Below are 24353 nucleotides of genomic sequence, written 5' to 3'. Positions count from 1 at the left end.
AATGTTTCTGCTGATGTGGATACAAATGCTGTTTCACGTTTCAGTGCTCTGGGGGAGATAAAGTCCAAAACTGTGTGATTTAACACTCCCACCCATGGCTCCCAACAACCCCTCCCGGGAGGTGGGAGGAAGGTATGTTAGTAAGCACAGGTCTTACACCATGAAAAAAGAAAGAAGGAAAAGAAGAAAAAAATCACATGAATCACATGTAGAAAAGCTACTGGGGAAAAAATAAAAGGAGGCCAGCCTTTTCCTCCCTGGGTCATACACAGAAATGGGCCCTTTACATCCCTCTCCACCCACCCATCCCTGCTGTGAGCACCTCTGTTCTATCTGTACTAGACCACGCTGTGCTCCTAGGAGAGTGGGTGTGAAATACTTTTCTGCACTACAAGCATCAATCCAAGTTGCAACTCCTTTTCTGAGCTGTGGAAGCTCCAGCTACTCTGTAGGGAGTATTCAGTTTGTGGGTGTCAAATCAATTAGCAACAGCTTTTGGTATTAAAGAAATTGCCAGTCTCAGTCTCATCAAATCAACCACTGACTACTCCCCTCCAAACGTGTCAAGAACCCAACAAGAAAACACAGACGTTGAGTTTGTGCTATTTGATGTGAATGCCTTTTATATTCTTTGTTCCTTTTCTGGTGAGGTGGTGAACCCTTGGCAAACTACCCTTACCTGCCAGAACTTCTGTCCTCTGGAAGAGGTTTTCGGAATGCTTTTCAGTGAACACATCAGTGTCATCCCCTGGCTCATTGCTCTTTTTCTTGGAATCCACCTCGGGTCTTTCCTCTTTATCAATTTCTTCAGGTGACTGTGGCACAGAAAGAAAAACAGCCCTTACAGACAGGATCACCACAGAACTGCATTGTCACTGCCAGCCACGGGCAGCCACAGAACTGTGGCAGCCCCACAGGCGTGCTTCACAATATTCTGTGGTCAAAAAGCATCCCATGACAGTCACAACACATGGGATGCTTTTTGAGAACAGAAAGCTGTCCTAGATATTGAAAATGGAACTAATCCTCATCGTGATGGAATGAAAAATCACTGTCCGGAGTTTCAAGAGCTCCCCAAAATATATTTAGCAATCAGCTAGTAAACACTGCCTGTGTATAATAGGAATTACAGCCTCTGACCGGAATAACAATTCTGCAATTAACACATCAAATATGCTATATTCAGAACACCGCTGAGGATAACTGAGCAAAACATCACCTGCAGTGACAGCAGAAAACACCAAAATGCTAAATGGAACCTACAAAGTATTCAAACTACAGCCAAACCAAACAAAATGTTCCTTTCAGAAAGGAGGACTTTTGAATAACTCTTTGAAAGACATAAAAGAAGGGTATGGCTCAGATTCAAACTTATTATTAAAAATTGTTTTCTTCATTAAACAAAAAATACATGTTTTACATGTTTCTCTTCTTTCACAAGATGTCATACACAGACTTTCTAACAGAAAACTGAACAGCTCTGTATCCATTTAAATTGTTGCAGTAATATTTAATAAAAAATGTCCAAATGCTTTTTGCAATTCATATATAAAATCAAGGCAACAATGAGGTGCAGAAGAACTATTTGGAACAGTGTTGCTCTCTACCCACGTACCTGTGTTTGTGCAGGCATCTTGGTCTGCATTTTCACTGTGGTGGTCTCAGCTCTAGACGCATCACTAGTTGTTGGTAACTTTGGAACTATTCTGGATGTTGTTGTCACTGTGCTGTCCTCATCTTCCTCAGCACCTGAAGGCAAAACAGACAACATTTCATTGACATTGTAATAAGTCTGGAAGAGTTTCACTTGTTGTTACAATGCTGAGGGTAGGGTGCTCGTATGGCCCACCCTTGGTAAATGGCCCAGAAAACAATGCCTGTTAAAATAGAAGTAAAATAGACTCTGGAGTGGAAGCCAGTACAACTGCGTCGGATGTGGCCCTGTAATCCAGCAGCCACCTCCAACTCTCCCATGGCCACCACGGGGAGCAGCACCTTAGAGACACAGCAAGGACATATGGGTAGTGGTCCTGTGTGCCCAGATGAGGGGGCTTGCATGCTTCTGGGCCTGCAAGGGAGATGTGAGTGTGCATCCAAGTCTGCATGTGCATGTGGGATGCACTGGGATCAGCTGCAGAAGAGGCTTGGAAATCTGTAGCTGCACAGTATTGTTTTCAAGTGGCTGATGCTGTGGTTATCACTTGTATGGCTGATACTAACTCTTAGCATATAGTTCAATGATTGCCAGTTAATTACATGTTATAAATCAGTCAATACACCTCTCCAATGCCGATTTGACTTTTGCTATGTGAACTGCACAGATTTTCCCTGTGACAAACTGTTCCAATAACAACAAAAAAAATCACTTCTCTAGAGTAAACCCAATAGACTCTTAACTATAAAGAAAACAAGTAGCTGCCATCTACAGAAATGCTGCTATTTTATACTTCAGTCACTAGGAATACACGTGTTTTTAAACCTCGCATAATTCAAAAGCTTTTTTCTTTTTAAATGCAGGCTAAGAGGACAAAAAAAATCCCTAAAGAAGACCTTACGTTTCATTTCCTCCACATTCAAAGCTCTGTTGGAGTATGAAGGCTCCTTTATAATAAGATAATGGATACGTCTAATAAATATCCTTTAGTGATACTGGGAGGCAGATGAGACAGACAATAGACTAAATTATTGCAAGGTCTGAGAGATGAAAATAATAGATCTATCCGCTTCCCGGGAATCTCAATATGTGTTCTGCTCATTGCAGACACCGGTTGCCCAAATAACTATTGGGTAATACATCTAGAAAATGTTCTTAAAAGTAATCCCTAACAAATAGGAATATATCTTACAACAGAACAGTATGACTCAGTCATTCCAAACCGGCTTTTATCTTATTTTTCTAGAGAGAGAAAACAAGCTGAAAGATGAAGCACAAAAACAAGCTTTGAACTCGTGATCAAGAATTATATACATTTGGATTTGAAAGAAAGGCTGTTAACAAGGCAATAGCTATGACAACTCCTGTGTGATAGAAAGGTAAAACTGAAACAATTAAAAAAAAAGCAGTGTATGAAAACTGCCGGCACAGAAATAATACTGGAGAACCATCCAGAGATACTGAAATTACAATGCAACTGTTCCAGAAAGACCTCACAACATGAGCCAATTGTTTTCCAGAAATACTACTCAAAGATCAAAAGAAAAAAAAAACCCATCCTGCTGTAAAACACTGCTGAGGAAAGATACCCAACAGGAACATTTTCCTGTCTTTGCCTCAAGAGCTTTCTTTGAGAAATAAAGAGTTCTATGGATAGTTCAGCCTGCTTTACCTGTCAAAGTTTCTGCAAATTACACAAGACTTTCACAGTCAAGGAAATTAAAACTGATGATCAGATTAAAGATCTGATAAAGCAGACTTTGAGAGTATAAGAACTTCATTTTTTCCTCCCCTCTTTCTGTGAAATGGCAAATCTCATTTAATAAAAACCATTCCTCCAAATCTTTAAATGTCACCTTTGCTTCAGGCAATAGTTGTGATTTAGGTTTCTGGAACTGGTCAGCTTAGAGATGGCTCTGGGCATTAATTGCCTTAAGACACTACAAGTGGATACAGCCTTCTTACTGAGCGCATCACAAGAACTCTACAATAATTAAATCCATACCCATGTCCAGAGCAAAGAATGGAGATCTCTCTACCATCACAATGTCTTTTATCCATTGCAATTTCTTCAGGACTCCCAACTGTTATCTGCACAGTGCTCACAATAGCACTAGATTGTGGTGTGGAAATATATTATATAGTCCTCAGTGATGTGCCTATTATTAGCTGCCCCACAGATAACTGCAGCACAGATAGGTGCGCCTTCACACTCCTGCTGCTTGAGGAAACTTGCCAGCAAATCAAGACTGTGTCAGCTTATGTTACTGTACAAGCCCATGGTAGTTAGCACTCTTAATTTGCCAAGTAGCCAGTGATTAACTCTTCCTACCAGAGTCATTTCATGCTATCTTTTGGCATCATCTGTTTGCTGTTGGACAACTTCCTCTGGAAGTACTGCCACCAGAAACAAGCCTGGCAAAAGGTGAGTATGCACAGACCCAGCATCTATCTCACACCTTCCATCTCTATCAACAGAGTGGCACATACCTGACCTAAACACTTGCAGCTGGCTTATCTCACTCCAGCTCACACAAAAAACTTCCAGCCCAACTCTTAATCAACACAGTGTTGTACAATCAGGGACCACACCATGACCATACTAACATTCTATGAGGGAACTGCAGATGAAATAAATGGAGGTTATGCATAAATATCCTGTCTCTGTTAACTCTCATAGGAGGAAGGAAAGGAAAATAATAAAATAGCGTCAGACTTGAAAGAATAAAAGGAAGAGTCTTAACTATACTGGAGTACAAGGTTGTGCCCAGCACAATAAAAGCATACTCATAAACAAGATATATCACAGTAGCTTTCTGTGCTAAAGGTCTTGGAGAAGCAGGCGGTCAGTGTTGCGAAGTATGTTCAAGGCTGGTGTAGCAAGGGGATGGAAGAAGCCCTGGCTCCAATCCAACCCAAAAGGCACATTAAGTGGGAACTTGGGAAGTGGGGAAATGAATACCTGCAGTATCACTTGCACCCAGAGACAATAAACACACTGGGAAACAGCATGCCACTCTCCTGGGATGCTGTCAGGGACAGTCACCTGGGGCAGGAGCACTGAGAATTACTGGGCAGGGAGAGAAGACCAGGGTTCAGTTAAGACCTTTCATGCCAGAGCTGAAAACAGAAGTGGTTACATTTCAAGTTGTGTCTAAGCAGAAAATCTTTTAAACTAATTAAAAAGCATCCAAAGGAGAGCAAGAAAGATGGTGAAGGGCCTACAGGGAAAGATGAATGAAACAGCAGCAGCTGTGGTCCCTGTGTTTGTGCAGCCCAGAGCAGAGGAGCTGATGGAGGCCTGATGGCGGCTGCAGCTCCTGACTGGGAGCTGAGGGGCAGCGCTGAGCTCTGCTCTGTGTGACAGCGACAGGGCCCGAGGGAATGGCATGGAGTGAAGACAGGAGAGGGGCTGGGGGTGAGGGACAGGGTCTGCACCAGAGGGTGGTGGGATGGAATGGGCTGCACAGGGCAGTGGGCACAGCCCCGAGTGCTGGAGTTCAGGGAGCGTTTGGACACAGCTCAGACAGTGGGTTGGAATTTGGAGTGGTCTTGCGTAGAGTGGGGAACTGGACTTGATTATCACTGTGCATCCCTTCCAATGTGGGATATTTTATGATTTTATGATGGAACAGTTGGGTAAATTAATACGAATGTACATAAAGAATAAAGAGGCTATGAAACTAAGCTAAAATGAAGGAAAAAAGGGGGGAAAAAGAAAAGCAGAAAACCATCACCTTTTTTGGTCTTAGAAAAAGCCCTCAGCCAATTTTCAGTTTGAAATGTGTCATGCTCACACTGACATTTGTCCACGTTAATGCTGCCTGCAAACCTGCAAGGGCAGTAACAGTGGTGCTGACAATTTCTGTTTATCTCCATAGGCCTGGTGGCAGCTAATAATTTTCATACCAAGGAAAGGAGTCAGCATGTTGTCATCTTGGATCTGTTTGCTTAGAGTAGAATTACATAGCAAGAAAACCACTCGAGTAGGAAGTCTCTTGCAGCTAGGAACATTACATCACTGAGTATCAAGTAGAGAGAGACACATTTAACACAGTATGAGGAAAATTCATCACTGCTACAACCAGAGGACACTTTGTACCTCGTGTAGGCTGTGAGGATGAGAAGGAGAAAAGGGGATGCTGATTCGCTTCCCTCTGGAGATTATTCTTTTCTGTAAGTGAATAAAACTAGGTTGTACATTGCCCAGGAAAGTATTGAACTTAAGACTTCTTCCTTTGTTCAAAAGAATTAGATTCTTGTACTGTCATGTGAAATATCTAGAGGGGCATCTAAACAGTCCCAGTCTATGAGACTCCTTTTTTTTTTAATTTACTTTCTCTTAGGTAAGAGGTGGTGATTGCCAAGGGCTGAATGAGGTACTTGCATTTCTTGGTGAGTTATACACTCCGTCTTCTATCCATGACTCAAGGCTCAACGCAGGAAAAGGCAAAAGACAAAGATACTGCTGTGGGTGAGGTCTAGTGGTACATTCTGTCCTTTGGGTTCCACTTGGAAGCATTGAGATGGGTTAAGGAAGTCTGAAGCCTGTTCTTGTATAACTCATCTTCAAAAGAAGGACTGTGTTTTGAATCATCCACGTTAGAAACTGCTCAAATGCCACAGAGGGGTGAAGAAAAAAGAAAATAGACCATTCTCCATACGACAGTTCACGGTCAACCTAACTCCTTTTTTGAGGCTTACAAAAGCACCCAAAGACACAATAAAACGAGATGCTGACTGAGAGTGCAATTTTCTCAGAGATCAGAATTTTATTTAGATGGTCCTTGGAACTGTGAGAAACCATTGAATACATTCTTTTTTTCTTTTCTTTTTTTTTTTTTTTCCTCTCAAATTATATCTGAAATTTTCTATCAGAGTAGTCTGCACAGGTAGTTCTGTTTTAGCCTCTGATCATAGTGGAACAACAAATCCATCCCATGACAGGCTTAAAAAAAGCCCCACATGTTATCACCCAGATGCCAGTGGCCAATAGGCCTGAATTTGTCTGAAAGAAAAAAAAACAACAAACCCTCTGATGACATAATTGTAACATATCTTTGAGCCTCCAAAGAACAGGCAAACCAAAAATCTACCTGAGAAAGCTGTGGGTTACAACAGTAACAAAGACAAGCTGCTACAAAAGAAGAGCTCAACCTTTTAGAATTCACAGAGGTATGTATAAACATCACAAGACAGATTACAAGACGAGCAACAACAAACAAGGAAGTAACACTGGGTAAATAATGGAGTCTTCCACAACAGCTCAGCAAATACTGACAGCAATAAGGAAACGCCTCTTTCAGAACAGGCACACAATCCCGCACTTAGATTTTACTGCTTGGAGTCTCCCAGTTAGTCTAAAAGACATTCCACAATGAGGGCTTTCTAAGAGAAATGATTAATGAGGCTTCCCTGTCAGTTTCTTGAAAAATGACGAGCTTGCTACACGCATCTAATGAGTGTTTAAGTCTGAGAATTCAGTATGTTATGTTTATGAATTTATTTAGCTTCTATGCGGATGTAATTACCTCAGAGAAAACTGTCATGTATTTGGCAGTTTCCAGACTTCTAAATTTAAAAGAAAAACAACAACAAAAATAAATGGACGTTACGTTTACATGAACCTGAAAGAATATGAGAGAAAATGAGATTACCGCTGCTATGATTTCACACAGACTGCTAAATTAGCATCATGCCAAAGGAGAAGTAAAGCTTTCTCTAATCCTAACTTCTAAACTCCAGAGAGATCTACAAAAAGAGAGAGCAAAGAGAAAATAAAACAGAGTGGGGAGAAGTGAAATGATGCAACTAAGGAGTAAGAGCAGAAGGTTAATATTTAAAACTCAGGCCTCAAGGGTGCTCAGTGCTCTGTAAATAGAGTGCTGATCATACTCACTGAAAGCACCATCTCTTGCTCACAAAGGAAAACTGCACAGCTTTCCACAAGTGGCTTCTTACACACTGTAAAATCAAATTGTGACACGTTGTCTCACCTGAACCCGACCCAGAAGAATAATCATCATCATCGATGGGATAGACGCCTGATGCCTCTTCAACAGAGCTGTTGTCCAGGTATAAATCTTTATCAGAGGTCAAATCTGCTCTCTGGAAAACAGATAAGAGGGAATGGTTAGAAAGATAACAGTTCCTCAGTACAGCTGACTCTTAATCTTCTCTCTTATGTCCAAAGTTGATGTTGGTGTACTAAACAGTTTATGCAACACATTTGTTGAAGATGTTAAAAAAAATATATATGTAAATAATGTAGCATAAAAAAATATTTAAGGCTGCCCAGTGAAAATCAAGAAACCACTCAGTATGTGAGAATTGAGTCTCCTTCAGCTCACACTTCATCTCATTAAATGCATGAATGAATAAACAGGATTTGCAATATACTCTCAAGAACTTCTGTAAAAAGAAAGAAGCAAATCCCAGGATTGAAACCCTCCGTCAGAACCTCAAATATACAAATGCCAGGGCTGTCATCTGAAGTCAGTCATTTGATCTCCAATGGAAAGCAATAAGAGCACATATCAGAAAACGCCTCTGATACACACTGAGCCAAACTTCACTAAACTCTTTACAAGGTAAAACGAACAGCTGGGACAACAAAATACAAATGTGTGAAGGACAGCACCGGTGACTAAGGATTATTACATTTTTCCATCTGGATCCAGCAGCAAGTCTACTAAATTCAGGTCAGCCAAAGTACCCCCTTTATAAACTAATGCATCTCTCCTAAAACTCAACTGTAGCTTCAACAAGCTATAAAATTGGATTCTTCTGACTTGTATCACATGCCTACAGATTATTTCCCCGCAAAAGAGAAATTCTGATAACATGAGCTGATAATAGAACAAGGTATCAGTAATTGCTGTAGACAGACAATTCAAGTTTTGAAAGATTAGAAATTGTCTTCCTCCACAGCAGCATGTGTTTTCTCAATAGAGCATAAAATAGCCTACAGGTGCCATTTCTTTTGGGTTACTAAGAAGATACCCTACGCTGTGATTGCTATTAATTTTACCATAATTTCTGTGAATATTGGTTTGCCACAACTCGTTGCAAAAAGGAGAAATGTTACAGTTGCAAACAGAGGTGCTGTGAGGGCACAGGTTGCCAATAGGCTGTGGGGTCTCCTCCTTGGGGATGTCAAGAAGCCGCCTAAACCTCCTGCTCTGGGTGTCCCTGCTGGAGCAAGGGTGGGCCTGAGGGCCCTGCCAGCCTCAGCCATCATGAGGTTTGGGAATTCTTTGAGTTTTTTGACTTAAAACAGTTTTTAAGCCACGTTTACAGAAGGCTGCCTCTCCATTGCTGCTTCCAGTTCACACGGTCTGCCTGAAACCGGCTGCAGTCCAAAGCAGAAATTTAAGATGATGTTTGGTCACCATCAATCGACTTAATTCCTTTAAAAGATGTCTCCAAAGGAAGCCTTACAGTGCCTTGGTGGGTGTGAAGGTGGTATTGTAATTAAGACTCAGCCGAGTCTGTTTGCGTATGGGAAAACAACTCCCTGCAACAGGACAAATATCCTGCCATTGATCACACTGTGACAATGGAACAAGCCACTTTGCCCCACTTTACTTGCAGCCACAACCACAGTAAAAACAGCTCAAACCTCAACATCAGGCAGGAAAAATAAAACAACAACAGTAAAACATTTAAAAAGGAAACGCAGGTGGCTGCCTATGAGTATAGAAAAGGCACACAATATTCAAAAGGTAGAATGGATAATTAGTATCACCAACACCAAGCTGGGAAATATATATATGTGTGTATATATATAATCTACCTGAGGAAATCTCATAGCAGTGGAAATCACCAATAGAATTTGAGGACAGCTGAGAAACAGCTTGAGACGGCACATGCTAATGAATGAAAATAAGCCTGCATGGAAACAGAAGCATCCCAAATCCATGCCTAGAATTTTTACCGTTGAATAAAATCTTACCCATCACTTTATTTTCCCAGGCTATCTCCCAGTTCTTTCCATTTGAGAAGCAAACTTAGCAGATTTCAACAAGCAACCAACCTGCCCTCCCCCATACAAACCCACCTCCGCCAAAACAAACAACCCCGCTTTGTTGCCCTGTCCAGCCTCAGAGGAGTCAGCACAGCCTGTAAACATCCCTGACAAGTCCTCCCAAAGTCTCTGTTTCCGCAGGACAACAGAGCAGCTAACCCAACCCAGCCCCAGCTTGGAGTGCCTAGCCAGCCAGGCTCCCCACCGTCACATTCACTCCCTTTCTTCAATGAATTATGGCTTCTTGTCTGCCAAAAGCCATTATTTCTAGCTACACTGAGATGTCCTCAAGATTTAACGCAGCTGAAAACAGGATCAGAATTGGAAGACAAGCCTGGGTAGCTTTCAGCAGCAATTTTAGCATTCGTTGTGTTTTATCCTGGGGATGCAAAGGATACACAGTATGAAACGCTATTTAATATCTATTAATGTGGATGGCATGACTCTATCAGAATGAGAAAAAAATTCCCCACAGACTCTTACAGATTTAGTATGCTATTTACTATATGGAGAAATATAAGAACTTTAAGCATGTTGAGATCAGACATCAAACTCCATCTGAAGAAGAAGCTGTACAGCTTCTCTGGTCAGAAAGTCCACTGCTGAAGGCTTAGGAGCCTCAGAACACAAGCTTTTTCTTAAAGCAGAGAAATGAAGAAGTGCTCCTTGGCTGAAAAATCCCCAGGCATGAGCATAGGCAAATGCACTGCACGCCCATACAGCCTCCTTGCAAGCTGGCGAGTAGAGCCAGAACGGGAGAATCCCTCGCTATACCCACAGCTTGCATCTCATCTCTTTTCCCAGTTGCTCAGAAGAACATGAGTCCATTTGGAATAGAAATTAGCTTAAGGAAAAAAAAATAGAGAAAAGGAAAGCTGAACAGTTAACATTTTGCACAGCCATTTAAAATAAGTCTGGAAGGGTTAATCTGAGAAATGGAAATACAAGAATCGTTCACAGCGCTTAAGAGAGCATCAAGGACTGAGGCTACACTTGGTAATTTTATGCTAAATAAAAAATAGATTTAATATTTTCTCAACAAATGGGTTTTTTTTGCTGGTCAGCTGGGAACCAACGGGGGTTCGTGGACTACTTCCAGGATGTCCATAAATGGCAAGTTGGAAAAAGAGGTCTGCTGTCAGTATGCCTGGACAGACCTTTCTCTGTCCTGGGACTTCAATACATTTAGAAGGAAAAAAATAAAGACGTTTGCAAATTCTAATTCCGTAAATCTTTTCTAAGCTACTCTGAAGGCCAAATATTTAAGAGACTATTTCCCATGGCTAACGAATGAATTGATGGCTCCCATGTCACTTTTATGTAACAGCATTAGTTTCAGTTCTACTAAAACGGCAGGAGCACCAGGCAAGGATGTCTCTGTTATCAGTCCTTTAATCTGGCCCCGAAGCACAAAAACTGCTCATTACCTCTTGACAGAGATTGCATTCTCTTCCATCATTGTTATCCCACTTACATTTTTATTCCAAGAATAAAATGCTGCAAAAACCCTGTGACCTGAATACTTCACATAGTACATGCCAATGATCACCACTTCCTGTCTGGTTATTGACTATACTGGCACAAATCTAAATCTCATGGCTGTAGTGTAGATTAGTGCTCATTAAGTACTAGATAAAAGACACTCCTATACCAGTCTATATTAAATCTGAAATCTCAAAGTCTTTACTTTACTAAAGCTTACATTTTTAATGGTTTTTAACTTAAAATTTGTACCATCTAGAGCATACTTTTATATATATATATAACAAAACCGGTGTGATGAGCAATGGAGAAGGAAGAGGAGGAAGTCATGTCTACCACGCATGCCGTGGCTGCTTGAAACTCCATCGGAACAGCGATGAGTAACTGACATATGGAAGGAAACATTTTATTACTTACAGATGCACTCAAATTTATTTCTTTGCCTTTTTTGGTATATCTATGGGATAATGAATTTGAGGTTTGCAGCAGGGTTATTAATGGTACATTGCCTCCCTTTTTCCCCAGATGGAAATCTTTTAGATCTAACCTGTTTAGTATGCGCAGAATGAGGCTCATATTTTAGAAGTGATGTTATATCACAAACCTTCAAGCCAGAAGGCTCTAAAAAATTTGCAAGCATTGCAGCTGTTGATTAATTGGAGATCTCATATGTAAAAAGGAGAAGGGAAAACAGATTTTCCTCTTCTATTAAGAGATCATGCTGTTCAATTAATGCAGGTAAAAAAGAAAACGCATGTTCAGCTGGTGACTGTGAGTTCATCGAAGTGACAAATTGTCCATAATACTGCATTTTTTTGAAAGCCACATATCTGAATATATTCATTTATAGCCCAAGGGCCCTTGCACAGACGCTAGTAAAAGAGTGGAGAAAAAGGCAGTTGCATGAAGAAGAAACTATTTCCTTGAAAGCTTCTTGCAGAAGAGACTGTGAACTGTGCCCTGACAGGAGGCAGACCTAGCAGACCTCAGCCACAAAGGCAGCAGGCATCTTGCTAATGCTGTTTGCCAATTCTCTGTCTTCCCCCATCACACCAGAAGTCTGGTGAGAACACCCTCTTAGGAGTTTGTTAACTAGATCCAGGAATAAGAATCATGATTGCCCAGAGAAGTTGTGGGTGCCCCATCCCTGTAGGGGATCATAGCCAGGTTGGGTGAGACCCTGGGTAGCCAGAGCTGGTGGGGGGCAGCACTGCACACCACAGGGTGTTAGAACTGGGTGGTCTTTAAGGTCCATTCCAATCCAAGCCATTCCATGATTCTTTGCTCCCATTTTAAACAAGAAACACTAGTTCTTTCCAGAGAGTCGCGCTATCCAGCTGCCATGCTTCTCTTGCTGTTTTCTGTCATATTCCCATACACAACCTCAGGGATGAGTTGCTGCTGGATTGACAGCACTCACTCACCTCCTGCAGCTCCACACACCCCACCTGCACCCCACTGCACACACCTGCTTTTGAGGGAGGAATGTATCTTATCAGATATAATGTTCCAGGCCTATTTTCCAATAATTGTCTTATTGCTGATGACATTTTCCCCCATTCAATGATCAGTCCTGCAGCTGGGCATGGAAGAAAAGGGAAGGAAAGAAGTACTCTCTATTACTCTCAAGGTAGTCCCTATTATTTCCTTTCAAAGTCACGGTAGCTATTTTTAAGGACTTACAGGCTGAGCTCTTCCCAGCAAAGCCCAACTCTAATAGGACCTGAGGTGGAAGAAGCAGGGAATGGGAGGGGGTTGGTTTGCTGGTGAGCTGCTGTGGCATTTTTTTCAGCAAAAGGCTGCTAATGACTAGCAATGTCATTTTCACACAGCATCCTGAGGATCCCCCACTTCCTTTTTTGCAGAAACTGTGCTGCTCACACACAGTGTGGGTGTTAGCGGGGTGGGTGCCGGCCACAGGAAAGCTGCCCCACACAACAGTTGGGGTAATTGCAATCACAGCAAAGATATTCTTCCCATAACAACAGGCACCAGATTGAATTTAGCTTGTTTCAGAGCCAGCGTTTTGTAGGGATTCTATCATCTGCTTTGCTCATTTCCTCGGAATGTTTCTGACACAGGGACCATCTCCTAGCATTACTAAGGATCTGCATGAAACTCAGAGTGCCACCTCCCAGTGCCACTCCTCCTGCTGTCCCCAAACACAATGTGAAAACCAGCCTGGCAGTGGAAACCACCCTCACAGCATTTCTTAGGCCCTCCTCCACCTCTGGTTTTTGGCCTATTAAACAACCAGGCTGTATTTCAGTGACTCATTTCATTAGGGTTCATTTCCTAAGGTAATTTTTAAAAGCAAAGAGGACGTTCACTGCCCTTCCTCAGGTAAGGGTGAAACAGCACGTCAGCTTTGTGCAAGCATCCCTGCTGACACTAACGGGGTGCTTGCCCGCGGCCTAGTGAGGCCTGGTGCGGGCAGAGCTGCCCTGGCGCCGGCAGCACACGCCAGAAAGATTCTTCACGCTGCCTGCACCCTGTGTGCAAGAACTCCCTGATGCTGCACAAAACTATAGCTTGAGGCTTCCAGCTTCTCCCGATGGAGGAAGAAAGGGTCTGGCCGTTTGTGGCTGCTGAGGAAAAGCACTAAGCCCAAAATAAACCTGAGTAGTGAATAGAGCTTCTGCTCCCACAAGTGTTCAGCAGCAGAGGAGTCCACCAAAGAGCTGATTTACAGATTGCCTAACGTCGGAGCCAACAGTCAAAATATGCATGCTTTTAGGATGCACGCAGTCTGTTTTGGTAATTAGTCTGGCATAACAGAGGCATATTTGACAGCGACAGAATTAATCAACTCTTGTTCAAGTCAGGCATTTCGGCAGCCGCACGGCTCACATTGAAGCAAACCACCTCACAGCCATGGTGCCTGAAGGGAAACACTCAAAGGCAAAGAGCACCCCAGGGCAAAGGAGACGTGAAGAACCCACAGCCCCCATAGCCGCTTCTCACTGGTGGCCATATACCAAAACAGTGGCTGTGCTGCAGTCAACAGACCACAGCTCACACTCAAACAAATTCACAGAAACTTGTGTGCCTGTTTGCTAACAACCAGCCATGCTTCAGATGTATTCCCCGATGTGCAATTGCATGCCGTATGGCACACCATGTGATAAAAGAACTTAAAATGATAACAGAGGAACTTATTCAAGCTTGACTGGAAATGGTTTTCCTCACACCGTAAAGGCTCACAGGTCGGGCCTTTGGCTTGCTCACAGCATTGGAGCTGAGGCCTGTCCTGCCTTCAGGAAAACATAAATGCCCTCTAATGTTTTGGCCCAACTAAGGTAAATTCCAATGGAAAAAGCTTCTCTCTTTCCACTTCCTCTCACAGCATCTGATTTCCAGCTGTGCATCATTTATTTACTAAGTGCACACAGAGATCAAACTTCAGGTCTGTTAATCCAGTCCCTTGTCTATAATCTGCAGTGCTTGGGGTGGGACAGGGAGGCTGTGAGTGCTGGAGGAAGGCAATAAGCACTGCAGGAGCAGGAAGAGCATTTCACTCTTATACATCTGGGACAAAGGACTTATCAGACAACTTGCTCCACACTTTCCAGCTATGACAGATACTTAGAAAATAAATAACAGAGGGAATCTCAGTTATCTAACATCCCCCTCAAGGCTATCCAGCTAGGCTTTAGCCCACAGGAAGTTGTACTAAAGGACTGCTATCTGAGCAAGGTCATACGTGGGTCTGCCCCTACAAAATACAACTTCATCATCTACCCTGCAGAAGATACTACTTCTTCATTCAGTCACACAGAATCTTCTGAAACAACAGATCTCTGCCTCTCTGGACTTCTGTCAATGCTATACCCCAGTGAAGAACAGGGTAGTCTTTTCAGAAGCTGTCTCATTGCCTCAACTCAAAACTCAGCATGTAAAATTACCTAGATTACAGGATATGAAACTGCAGCTTTTCATTTTCTTTCTACAGAGATAAAAGTTCCACTGTTTGACAGCAATTAATGCCAGAAGCCCACACTGCTGAAGTGACAAACCCTGTTATTCTCCTGCAGACCCACAGCTGGGAACTGTGTGGTCAGCCCTCCTCCACACTGGCAACAGGTTTGGATTCGGACGGTCCTTTGGTCTCGCAGCCATGTGAATTTACTCCAGACCAGAAGAGGCTGCTTAGAAATGATAGGGCGGTAATGGGGAACCTGATACAAAAAGCCAAACAAACAGCACTGCCATGCTGTTTACATGTAGCCCCTGATTTGACCTCATTTCACATTCCCTGACTTCACACCAACAAACCTTTCTATCTGTGAAACCCAGAATCAAACACTGCAATTCAGTAATCTCCTTTACCTAGGAAACCTCAAGATAAAGCAATTCTAGTTTCCCACATAAAAGCAAAAAGTTTAACACCAAAGTTTCTCTGGGAATCCCAAAATTAGAAGATTCAAAGCCCTTGCAGCTTTCATGCCAAGCCATCAATTAATGCAAAGAGCGGTTTATTCCTTGCCTTTGACATAGGCGTGGTATAGCAGGGAAACTATTTGAGATGGGCTGCAGCTCAACCAGCTTCCAAAGTGCTACTCCAGACTGAAATACGAAGACAACATGCAGGCGAAATGGCAGCAGAAGCCAGCAACATGCACCGCGGATTGATTTATCTCAATTAGCATAGCAATTTTCTGCACGTTTTGCAAAAAGTGCTGATCAGTTTCACCAAAAATAGGATCAAAAACACCATGCAAATTGTTGTCACGGCTCAAAACACTCATCAGTTTCCTAAGGACACATCCGCCTGTCTGTAGATATGTTAAATTTAAGGCACAGCCGTGACCAAGAAGTTAATGTGCTCCTTTGAAACTACTGAATGAAGAGGTTAGTGTGTCTCTGAATCACCCATCATCAGCCTGACACCAATAATGGGAGATGCAAGTAACTTTTGCTGTCCAGGACATAACTACATGTACCTGGCCCCAGTCAGTGTTTTTGATGCACACTGACTTTTCAACACACGCCCCACCTCTGCTTTTATATGTTACTGATCCTTTTTCCTAATCAATCAGAAGAACTAACACTTATATTTTCCTCCCTCCTCTTGAGAATGCGGATGAATGATTAAAGCTGCCAGGGCAACCTCCTTGGCATGCATGCCAATAACTTCCCACCTAATAGCCTTTCCTTTGCCTCACTGCCCCAGCCCACTGGTGATTACTGCAATCCCTTGAAGTGGTCAAATTGCAGGGCAGCCCCCATGGAAACCTATTTGGAACTGTTCAAGCTCATACCAAAGAATGATGTTTTTAATACAGATTGTTCTTTTTAAAGCCCTACAAAAGCAGCTGTAATCAATCGTAGTGGGAGCAGTGCAAACCTCCACCAGTTTCAAAAGCCCCATATTGATTTCTTTCCAGTACATGGATTCTAACAAAATAACCTCATGTGAGGAGTTCACAATCAACTAGCAAGGAATCACTTAAATTAAGATACTGTTGCCATTAGTAGCAATGATTTGCAGTAAGCTATCTCAATCAATTAAATTCCAACAGAATGAATATATAAAAATAAATAAACTAAAAACAAGCATTACCTTTTATATTACTTTGGGTACTCACAAACAGTTTCCACTGAAAAACAGTACTGCCTAGTGATATAAAATGTAAACTGAACTGCAGTTAATGTGAACTTTGTGTTGCCCTGCAGTACACACTGCGTACACTGACTTTTTCCCTGAGCCCATAGGAATGAACACCGCTGCATTCATTCAAGTGACTGCTTCTAACTTGTCCAAAGGTGACTGGAAGCACAGGGCTGGGGGATCAGTTCTGATCAATCTGAAACTGAGTCCAATGAGGCTAAGAGCAGTCAAAAAGACAAACTGTCATTGCTGCTTTCTGCTGGCATGGACTTCCTGGACAGAGATTGAAAGCATGAGGAGACCAGACATCCTCATGAGATACCACTTTGTATCCCAGATCCCACGAACGAAGGACAAGAAAGATGTCTTTGTTGCTGTTTCCAGTTGCCAACCAGTCTGACGCCCACTCATCTTCCTGGTCTGTGAGATTGTTAGATTCAGTGCTCTGATCCTGCCTCACTTTACTGAATTTGATGAGAAATGAAGGGAAATCTGCTTCCCTTGGTTTAAAAGAAAGTAACCAGGTGAGTTGTTTGACTGCACTTCGACAGTCATAAAGCTGACTGAAGAGTAAAGCACAACAAAGAGTCTTAATTGTATTCAATATCTGTTAACAAAGAAGTAAACGACTCCCTTATTTTTCTTTTTTCCTCTCTAGCATCTATACTTTAAGTAACAGTTCTGCTGGAGGGAACAAGGATTTCACTATTTCCATGGCCAAGCTCTGACTCTTTATAAGAACATCCCAGCGCCACCCATACAAGGCTGGCAGCACTCTGAGATCTTTATTGCCCCATCAACAGTTTAATGCTTTTAAAAATCCATATGCCTACAAAACCTCCTGGGGCTGTTGCACATTGAGGATTTCACAGCACTATTGACCTGGGCAGCCTCTTTATCCTCAGTAAGTTATTTTAAGCAACTTTCTGCCAGCAAGCAAGTCTCTTTGTTAGGTTTTGTCTGTATTACTGCTGAAGCCCTGCTTACAATACAGCATAGAATGGGGAGGTACTAAGCACACGCCAGAAAAAAAGTCTGACAAGTTCCATTCTTATTTTCATCGTTCCCATTTTCTTGATATCATTTAATGTCCTACAGACAACTGCACTGCTGCCAGGAGTCTGGCTAACAACCTGAGTTGCCTCCTGTGAGGGGGTAACATGAATGCACAGCAGAAGAAATAGACCAAATCCACATCTTTTCTGGAGCATGTAATTTAATTTGCGTGCTTTCTTTTGCTTTTTTTTTATTTTGGTGGGTTGGTTTTTGGGGTTTTTTTTGGTGTTTTTTTTTTTTTAGTATCTGTTGTAGAGAAATAGGAGCAAACAAATGTATTTATTGCCTACTTGGTAAGGAAGCACATCACCTGGATTTGGAGGTGAGGAAGGCCAGGTTCAAGGTCAAATGAATGCTCTTTCCATGGGTCTGCCCACCAAGGTCAAATCCAACAGCACTGAACCAAACATGTGCCCACTGCCTCGCAGCTGCGCTTCAAGCATTGCTGTATCAGCAGTGCTCTTGGGTTCCACAACAGCACTTCACAGCGGAATTATCACAGAAATCATGACAGCTGAGGAACACTTTCTGCTCTTCAACAGCAAACGCAAAAGCGGGGAAATGGTTGCAACAAGGCAGTTCTAACTGCCACGGCTTGATTCACTTCTGAGCCTGTGCGCTATCTACAGAAGCCCATCATTTCATTTGTAAGTTTCATATCCTGAAAGCCAGCCTGGCCAGCAACACTTGGTGTCATCAGAACAGCTGTTCCCATATTACATCTCTACCTTGCTGAGCAGATGGGAAGAAGAAATGTTTCCTTAAGTTATCATCAGTCCAGTTAAGTCTGCAAACAGCAGAACACCTTTCAACTCATATTTGATGGACGCAACTAATTCAGCACTGGCATTTTCCTTTATAAAAATAGGAAACATAATGCTTTAAGTTATCTGCTAACCTTGGGATATTCTATATACAGCACAAATGTATTCCTATTATCTGCACTTTCTTTTCATACCATGAGTTCTGCTTCAGAAATACAGCACATAATCTGCTCCAGGTAGATGTCAGTCAGTTGAGCACGTTCTCTTATGAATTCATTGTTGATATTTCCGGAGTAATTGTACTTTACAAGGTTATCCCTAGATTAATAACAGAAGTTTAATTAAAAACACTGCTTTTCCTCTGCGAACAATAAAAACGGTTGCTACACTGCCAGCATTAGAAAGCTGCTTTGTTCCTGTTTTTGTTTGCTTTAGTAAAAGCGGTCACTCAGCACTTCGAAACGGGACAAACAAAAAGAGGTTCATCAGCCTACACACTAAGGATGTCGGCTACTTTATAGACCTGACCTCACACAAACCTGTGCACTCCCCTGAGTTCTGGCAGCTTAAAAACAAATCTGAGGACAAACGGGGGAAGAGTAAAGACTGTGCTTAAGGAGACCATACGTCACAAGCTGCACATCTGCCACAGAGGCCACAAGTTCTGTACTGCCACAACACTACGAGTGCATTCGCATACTTATATCTAGGAAAACAGAATAGTCAAGGACCGCTTTCAACACAAGCAGTGTAAAATGAAGCTACGCTTTTAACACACACACCTGTACAGAGATGTACATCTGGAATGTGGCTTTACTGGAAAGCATAGAGAGTTTTTTCTCACAGTAATAATTTCTTGCATTTCATTTCAGATTAGACCTTTGGACTTGGATCAAGAGTAAACCTCTAACAGGGCAGAGCATGGTGGGTAGATCAGCTTTTCTGAGAAACAGACATCAGCAAATTAGATCATGAACTTGTTGGAAATATGATTCTGCAAATAATATAAAGGAAGATTGCTTTATATAATGACTGGGAAGCAGCTGAGAACCAAGAGGGTTAAGAGCAATGCTGCTGAAAACTCTGTTCATGTATTTCACTGATGTCTTTTCTTCAAAGTCACTCCAAAGTTCATTCGACGTCATAATGACACAATCAACTGCAATCATTAGGCAGAAGAATGGAACAGTTCCTGGTGTTCTGATAAAGCAGAGTCATCAGCTCATTCCACAAACAACAAATAATGCTTGTCCAGTGAAATACATAGCCACCCTTCACTAATGGGAAAATTAGCTTATCAAGTTACACTGACACCCCAAGAGTTTGATGTGCTGAACGTGTTCATTTACCAGAGTGACAAAGCACGATCCCTTCTGGAGAATAAAGGCCCACGGTCAGCTTCTGACAGCGATTTTCCTTCCTCCATTAATTACGTGTGCACACACATATACTCATGCTGCAATCCCCAAGAGAAACGTGTGATGGTTTCAAAGAGCAGATTACTGGCTTACAGCTCAAATACAGCAGGTTATGCAACCAAAAGGCTTAACAGGCCTCTATTCCTCTTTTAAAATTAGTTGGAAGGGGGAAAAAATGAACAGCTATGAAGAAGAACCAGTGACATAAATCCAAAAAGCAGTGCAGGCAGGAGAAAACAAGCTGCAGTATAATGCTTCAGTTTTCAATTACCAGAGTGAGGCAAGAGTCACAAGGCACTGTCAACGGCTGCCTCTGCTCAGATGCTCCTCAGCCTGCTGTGAAGCAAGAGCTCACTCTAATTTTTTTTACCCAAACATCACTTTCTTCATTAGGCTGTTTGCAATCTTAAAAAGAAGCAATAGGCAATGTTCTGCAAGCCACTGTTCCAAGGCTTGAGGTCTGCTCATGGATGTTCCTCCAGCTTCCAACACAAAACATGAAACAGAAGGCCCAGAAGAGGTAAATCCAGCCCACCCTGCAGCCAGCTGCTCCAGAGCCACCAGGTCACTGGCAGAGTGACAGCAGGGACACTGCCACTTGTCACATGCTAGGTAAGCAACCAACAGTATTAGGCAGGTATCAAACAGCCCTGGGAGCCCAACACAGCTTTCTCATTGCTTCCCCACTGGAGCCAGCCTGAAGTTGCACACAATTTGCACACCCAGATTGAAAATGTCTTGCCAGTTTTCTAACACCAGTGCACTGCTGCTGGGCACACACCCATGGGAAGTATATTTCCCCTCGCCCCACCACAGCTGGCTCTGCAGCAGGTCCAGCAAGCAGTCCAATGAACAGGATCCAATTTTCAGAAATCCTGTTTTGTGGAGTTGAAGGCAATTCTGTCTTTCCACTGGTTTTACTCATTACAGTTGCAATCCAAAGGTAACAAAAAAAGACAAGCATTCCTTCAGCGTTTGCTGAAGCAAAGTGTAAAAGCGTCACTCATAAATTTGACCACGCCATGTCAGTACACTCAGTCTGTACTGCTTATTTGTTGTTTCTTTTTCATACTAATTCAGAAGGTCCAAGCAAACAGAGGGATAGTTAAGGATACTTCACACCAGCTCTCCATTTTGTACTACCTTACAAAATCAACATCCCATTGCTGCCTTACAACCTGATCATCCCAAAGCTCAGCTCGTGTCCACCCATGACTCACTTGGAGGAACAAGCTGCTCCTTCTCTTCCAAGCGAGCTCCCCTGGAACGTGCAGCCCAAGGTTTCCAATTGCTAGAGAAGGTTGTCATCCATGACATTACACAGCGCTGAAGGAGCCAAACAGATTAAATGGACATCTGCCTTCCTAGTCTGCTATAAAAAGTGGTTTAATACCAAGCAGTGTTTAACAGTAAAACTGTCTGCAATTACTGCTCTATAATCTGTGAGTAATCAATCAGTTTCAATGTTGAACTTTCATTACTGCTTCTCTGCAAGCAGCTGGAAAAATATCCAGGGCACACACTCTGTTTTTATACCCCAACACTAAAGACGAATTAATCACAGATTCGCTCTGCATTCACAGTGATCCCAGCACACACGTCAAGTCTTAGGCTTGTATTTTCAAAGCAAAGCACAGCAGATGCCATAAACCCACCCGTTACGGTAACTATTTGCCACATTATTTCCCTTCTGCACGCACTGTGGAAATAAACACAGGGTGGCTTTGCCAAAGGAGAGCAGCACATCCTCATCCTCCCTCCTCCTAAACCCCAGCACTGCGGGAGGGAGCCGTGGAGCCAGGCTGCTCTGGTTGCAGCCGTCCTGGGCAGCAGCCTCCAGCTCCACAGCTTTTTCAGACTTGTTGCTTGATGCTGTAATGACTCTGGGATTAAGACTGTCATGTTGGGGATTCAAAGGCTTACTTCATTCCTTTTAACAACCTAATCTGTGCTGACACTTTTTTGTTAAGATGTAAGCATCCCTCACTCATGGAGCTACGCAGGCCCTGCTAGCAACAGCTACGCGGGCACTCAGCTGACATCTGTGCTGAAGGGAACAAGAGCAGCTTCTCTTTCAGTGCGTGAAGGCAAAGAAGGAGAAACAGGCCCTCCAGGCAAGGCAAGGGACTGGGGCTGAGCTGGCGGCAGGCAGCTCTGGGGCTCACAGCACCTTGCGACAGGTCACGCCTGGATTACCCTACTTCTGGGCTGCACGGTGACACGGGACCAAGCCTTGTGCCCCTTCCAGAGTGGATTAAAGCCAAGTCTTTTTATATTCCTTTATTCTATAGTGCGGAGGTTGCTGCACAGTGCGTAAAGCACCTGACTAGCATCTGTCACCTGTCCATCCAATCATCCCCCGCCAAGAGCAAGGATTTCATGCCCCAGAGGCTCTTGCCTCATTTGGCCGGGGCAGACAGATTGTCCAACAAATGCCACTTAATTGAGATGTGGCAAAGGTGAGACCAGGTCTTTATAAGTGGAATAGCAGTGGCTGGTTTCACACATCTTAGAGGCAGCTCCTGTCCCACATATTTATTCACCAATGGTGCCTGGCATCACAGCTGCTTCAGATGGGGAGCCCAGAACAACGGCGCTACTTCCAGCACACCCGCTGCTCAGCAGCCACCCAAACTGGCTCTTGGCTCTGAAATGAGATGGGGATGAGCTGGTGGAAAGTGCCTCGGCCTAGAACACAGAACTGGATGAAATCTAAGGAGTTCCAGATCTGATCTGCATCTGTTCCTCTCCCTGTGCCACTCTCTGCTTGGCACAGGGATGTGAAGGATCCAAGTGGCTCAAACTGCCATACATCCTGTGGTGTACCATGGCAAACACATGCTGACAATGGACATGGGGAAATGGATTTTGTAAGCAAAAACATTTCACAAAATCATTCCCATATGTCCATCATCCAAGTCACGGCTTTACTGAAAACTCATGGCTATTCACATGATCACAGCTGGTACCTGGGCACTGCAGTCTACAGGTGAGACAAGAGATGTGGAGTGAGCTGCTGGGATTGCAGGGCTGCTGGGAAGGCCCAGAAAGCACTGCTCGTCAGACAGCAACACAAAACCAACATGTGCCCATCTCTCTCCCTCTCAATATCGCTATACAATCAGCATGATCACTACAGACAGATGTTACCTCTCATTTTTTAGCCACTGGCCTCAGGTTGGATCATCCATTTCAGGCTTTGATAGAGATATAGCAGTGCTCTCAGGTGAGACTAAGGAAACAGGGAGACAGAATCAAGGTGCATTTCAGGCATCCAACTTCCAGGAGCTCCTTCTACAGATCAACAGCTGCTCTCAGTTCTGGTTTTAGATGCCTGAACTCAGACACTTCTCCTCCAACCAGAACCAAATTATTAATGAAAGCATCTAGGGGCGGATGTGTGCCTTTTAAAGCTTTAAGCATCCACTTAAAGGTACTTAATTGAGGTACTTAACTGGACTTTCAGGAGGAAAAAGAAAAAAAAAAAAAGGAAAAGAATAATCCTCTGAAGCCATAGGACACAGCCAGCAAAACTCTTGTTGCATATAAGATGCAAATCAACACTTAACAGCTGACCAGTCCCTCTAACACAAGTTAAATAAGGGTGTCAATCTCTGACTGAATTGGCATCTATGTAGTCAACTTCCAGTAGGTCTGAATGAGTTCTAAAATAACACAGTAGAGAGTCACTTTGCAGAGCCAGTAAATCTGTATTTTCCAAAGGAACAATTACTGTGACAACAGGGTATTTACAAGGCTCAGAAAGAAACCTCAGCATCTCAGTGCTGTCATAAGCTGCACGGAAAAAAAAACCCAAACCCTATGACTTCAGAGTACAGACCCATACTTTTGCAGCTGATGGTTCCAAGAAGAGATCTCAGTTTATTGGTAATGACACAGTATAACTCAACCAGCTAGGTGACTTGTCCCTGGACTCGCACAGCGGGTACTTATTTCCCTGGTTGCTTTATAAGGAAGGAAAAAAGAGCAAGCACAGCACAATTCCTGTCTGCAAACTTCTTTCAGTAAGAAAAGGCTGTATTCCTCTGGTCATGTATAACAACAGCTTGAAAATAAAAATCAAAAGATTAGCTGCATGTAAGCAACTATTTAGACATGCATTATCTTTGAATGATGTAATGCTATCAAGTGTGGAGCTTGGGGGTGTTCAAGAAAAGACTGGATGTTGTGTTGAGGGACATGGTTTAGTGGGAGCTATTGGTAATAGGTGAACAGTTGGACTGGATGATCTTTTAGGTCTTTTCCAACCTTGGTGATTCTGTGATTCTATATTTTGCTTTCACATGCAGAATGAGAATGAAGCGTAATCTATTAAGAATTA

General features: G+C 42.9%; 1 protein-coding gene across 1 annotated transcript in view; it reads right to left on the bottom strand.

Annotated features, from left to right (window-relative positions):
• SDC2 (syndecan 2) overlaps positions 1-24353 on the bottom strand; it is a 52174-nt gene that overhangs the window by 2833 nt on the left and 24988 nt on the right. The window contains exons 2-4 of the mRNA XM_015855925.2: positions 7651-7762; positions 1616-1749; positions 680-815 (exon numbers count right to left, since the gene is read on the bottom strand). Coding sequence (XP_015711411.1) covers positions 680-815; positions 1616-1749; positions 7651-7762 — 382 coding nt within the window. The remainder of the gene's footprint in view (positions 1-679; positions 816-1615; positions 1750-7650; positions 7763-24353) is intronic.

Source organism: Coturnix japonica, chromosome 2 (assembly GCF_001577835.2).
Source record: "Coturnix japonica isolate 7356 chromosome 2, Coturnix japonica 2.1, whole genome shotgun sequence".
NCBI classification, from domain to species: Eukaryota; Metazoa; Chordata; class Aves; order Galliformes; family Phasianidae; genus Coturnix; species Coturnix japonica.
The sequence above is the reverse complement of the archived record's forward strand: the minus strand, read 5'-3'. Positions and strand labels throughout refer to the sequence as shown.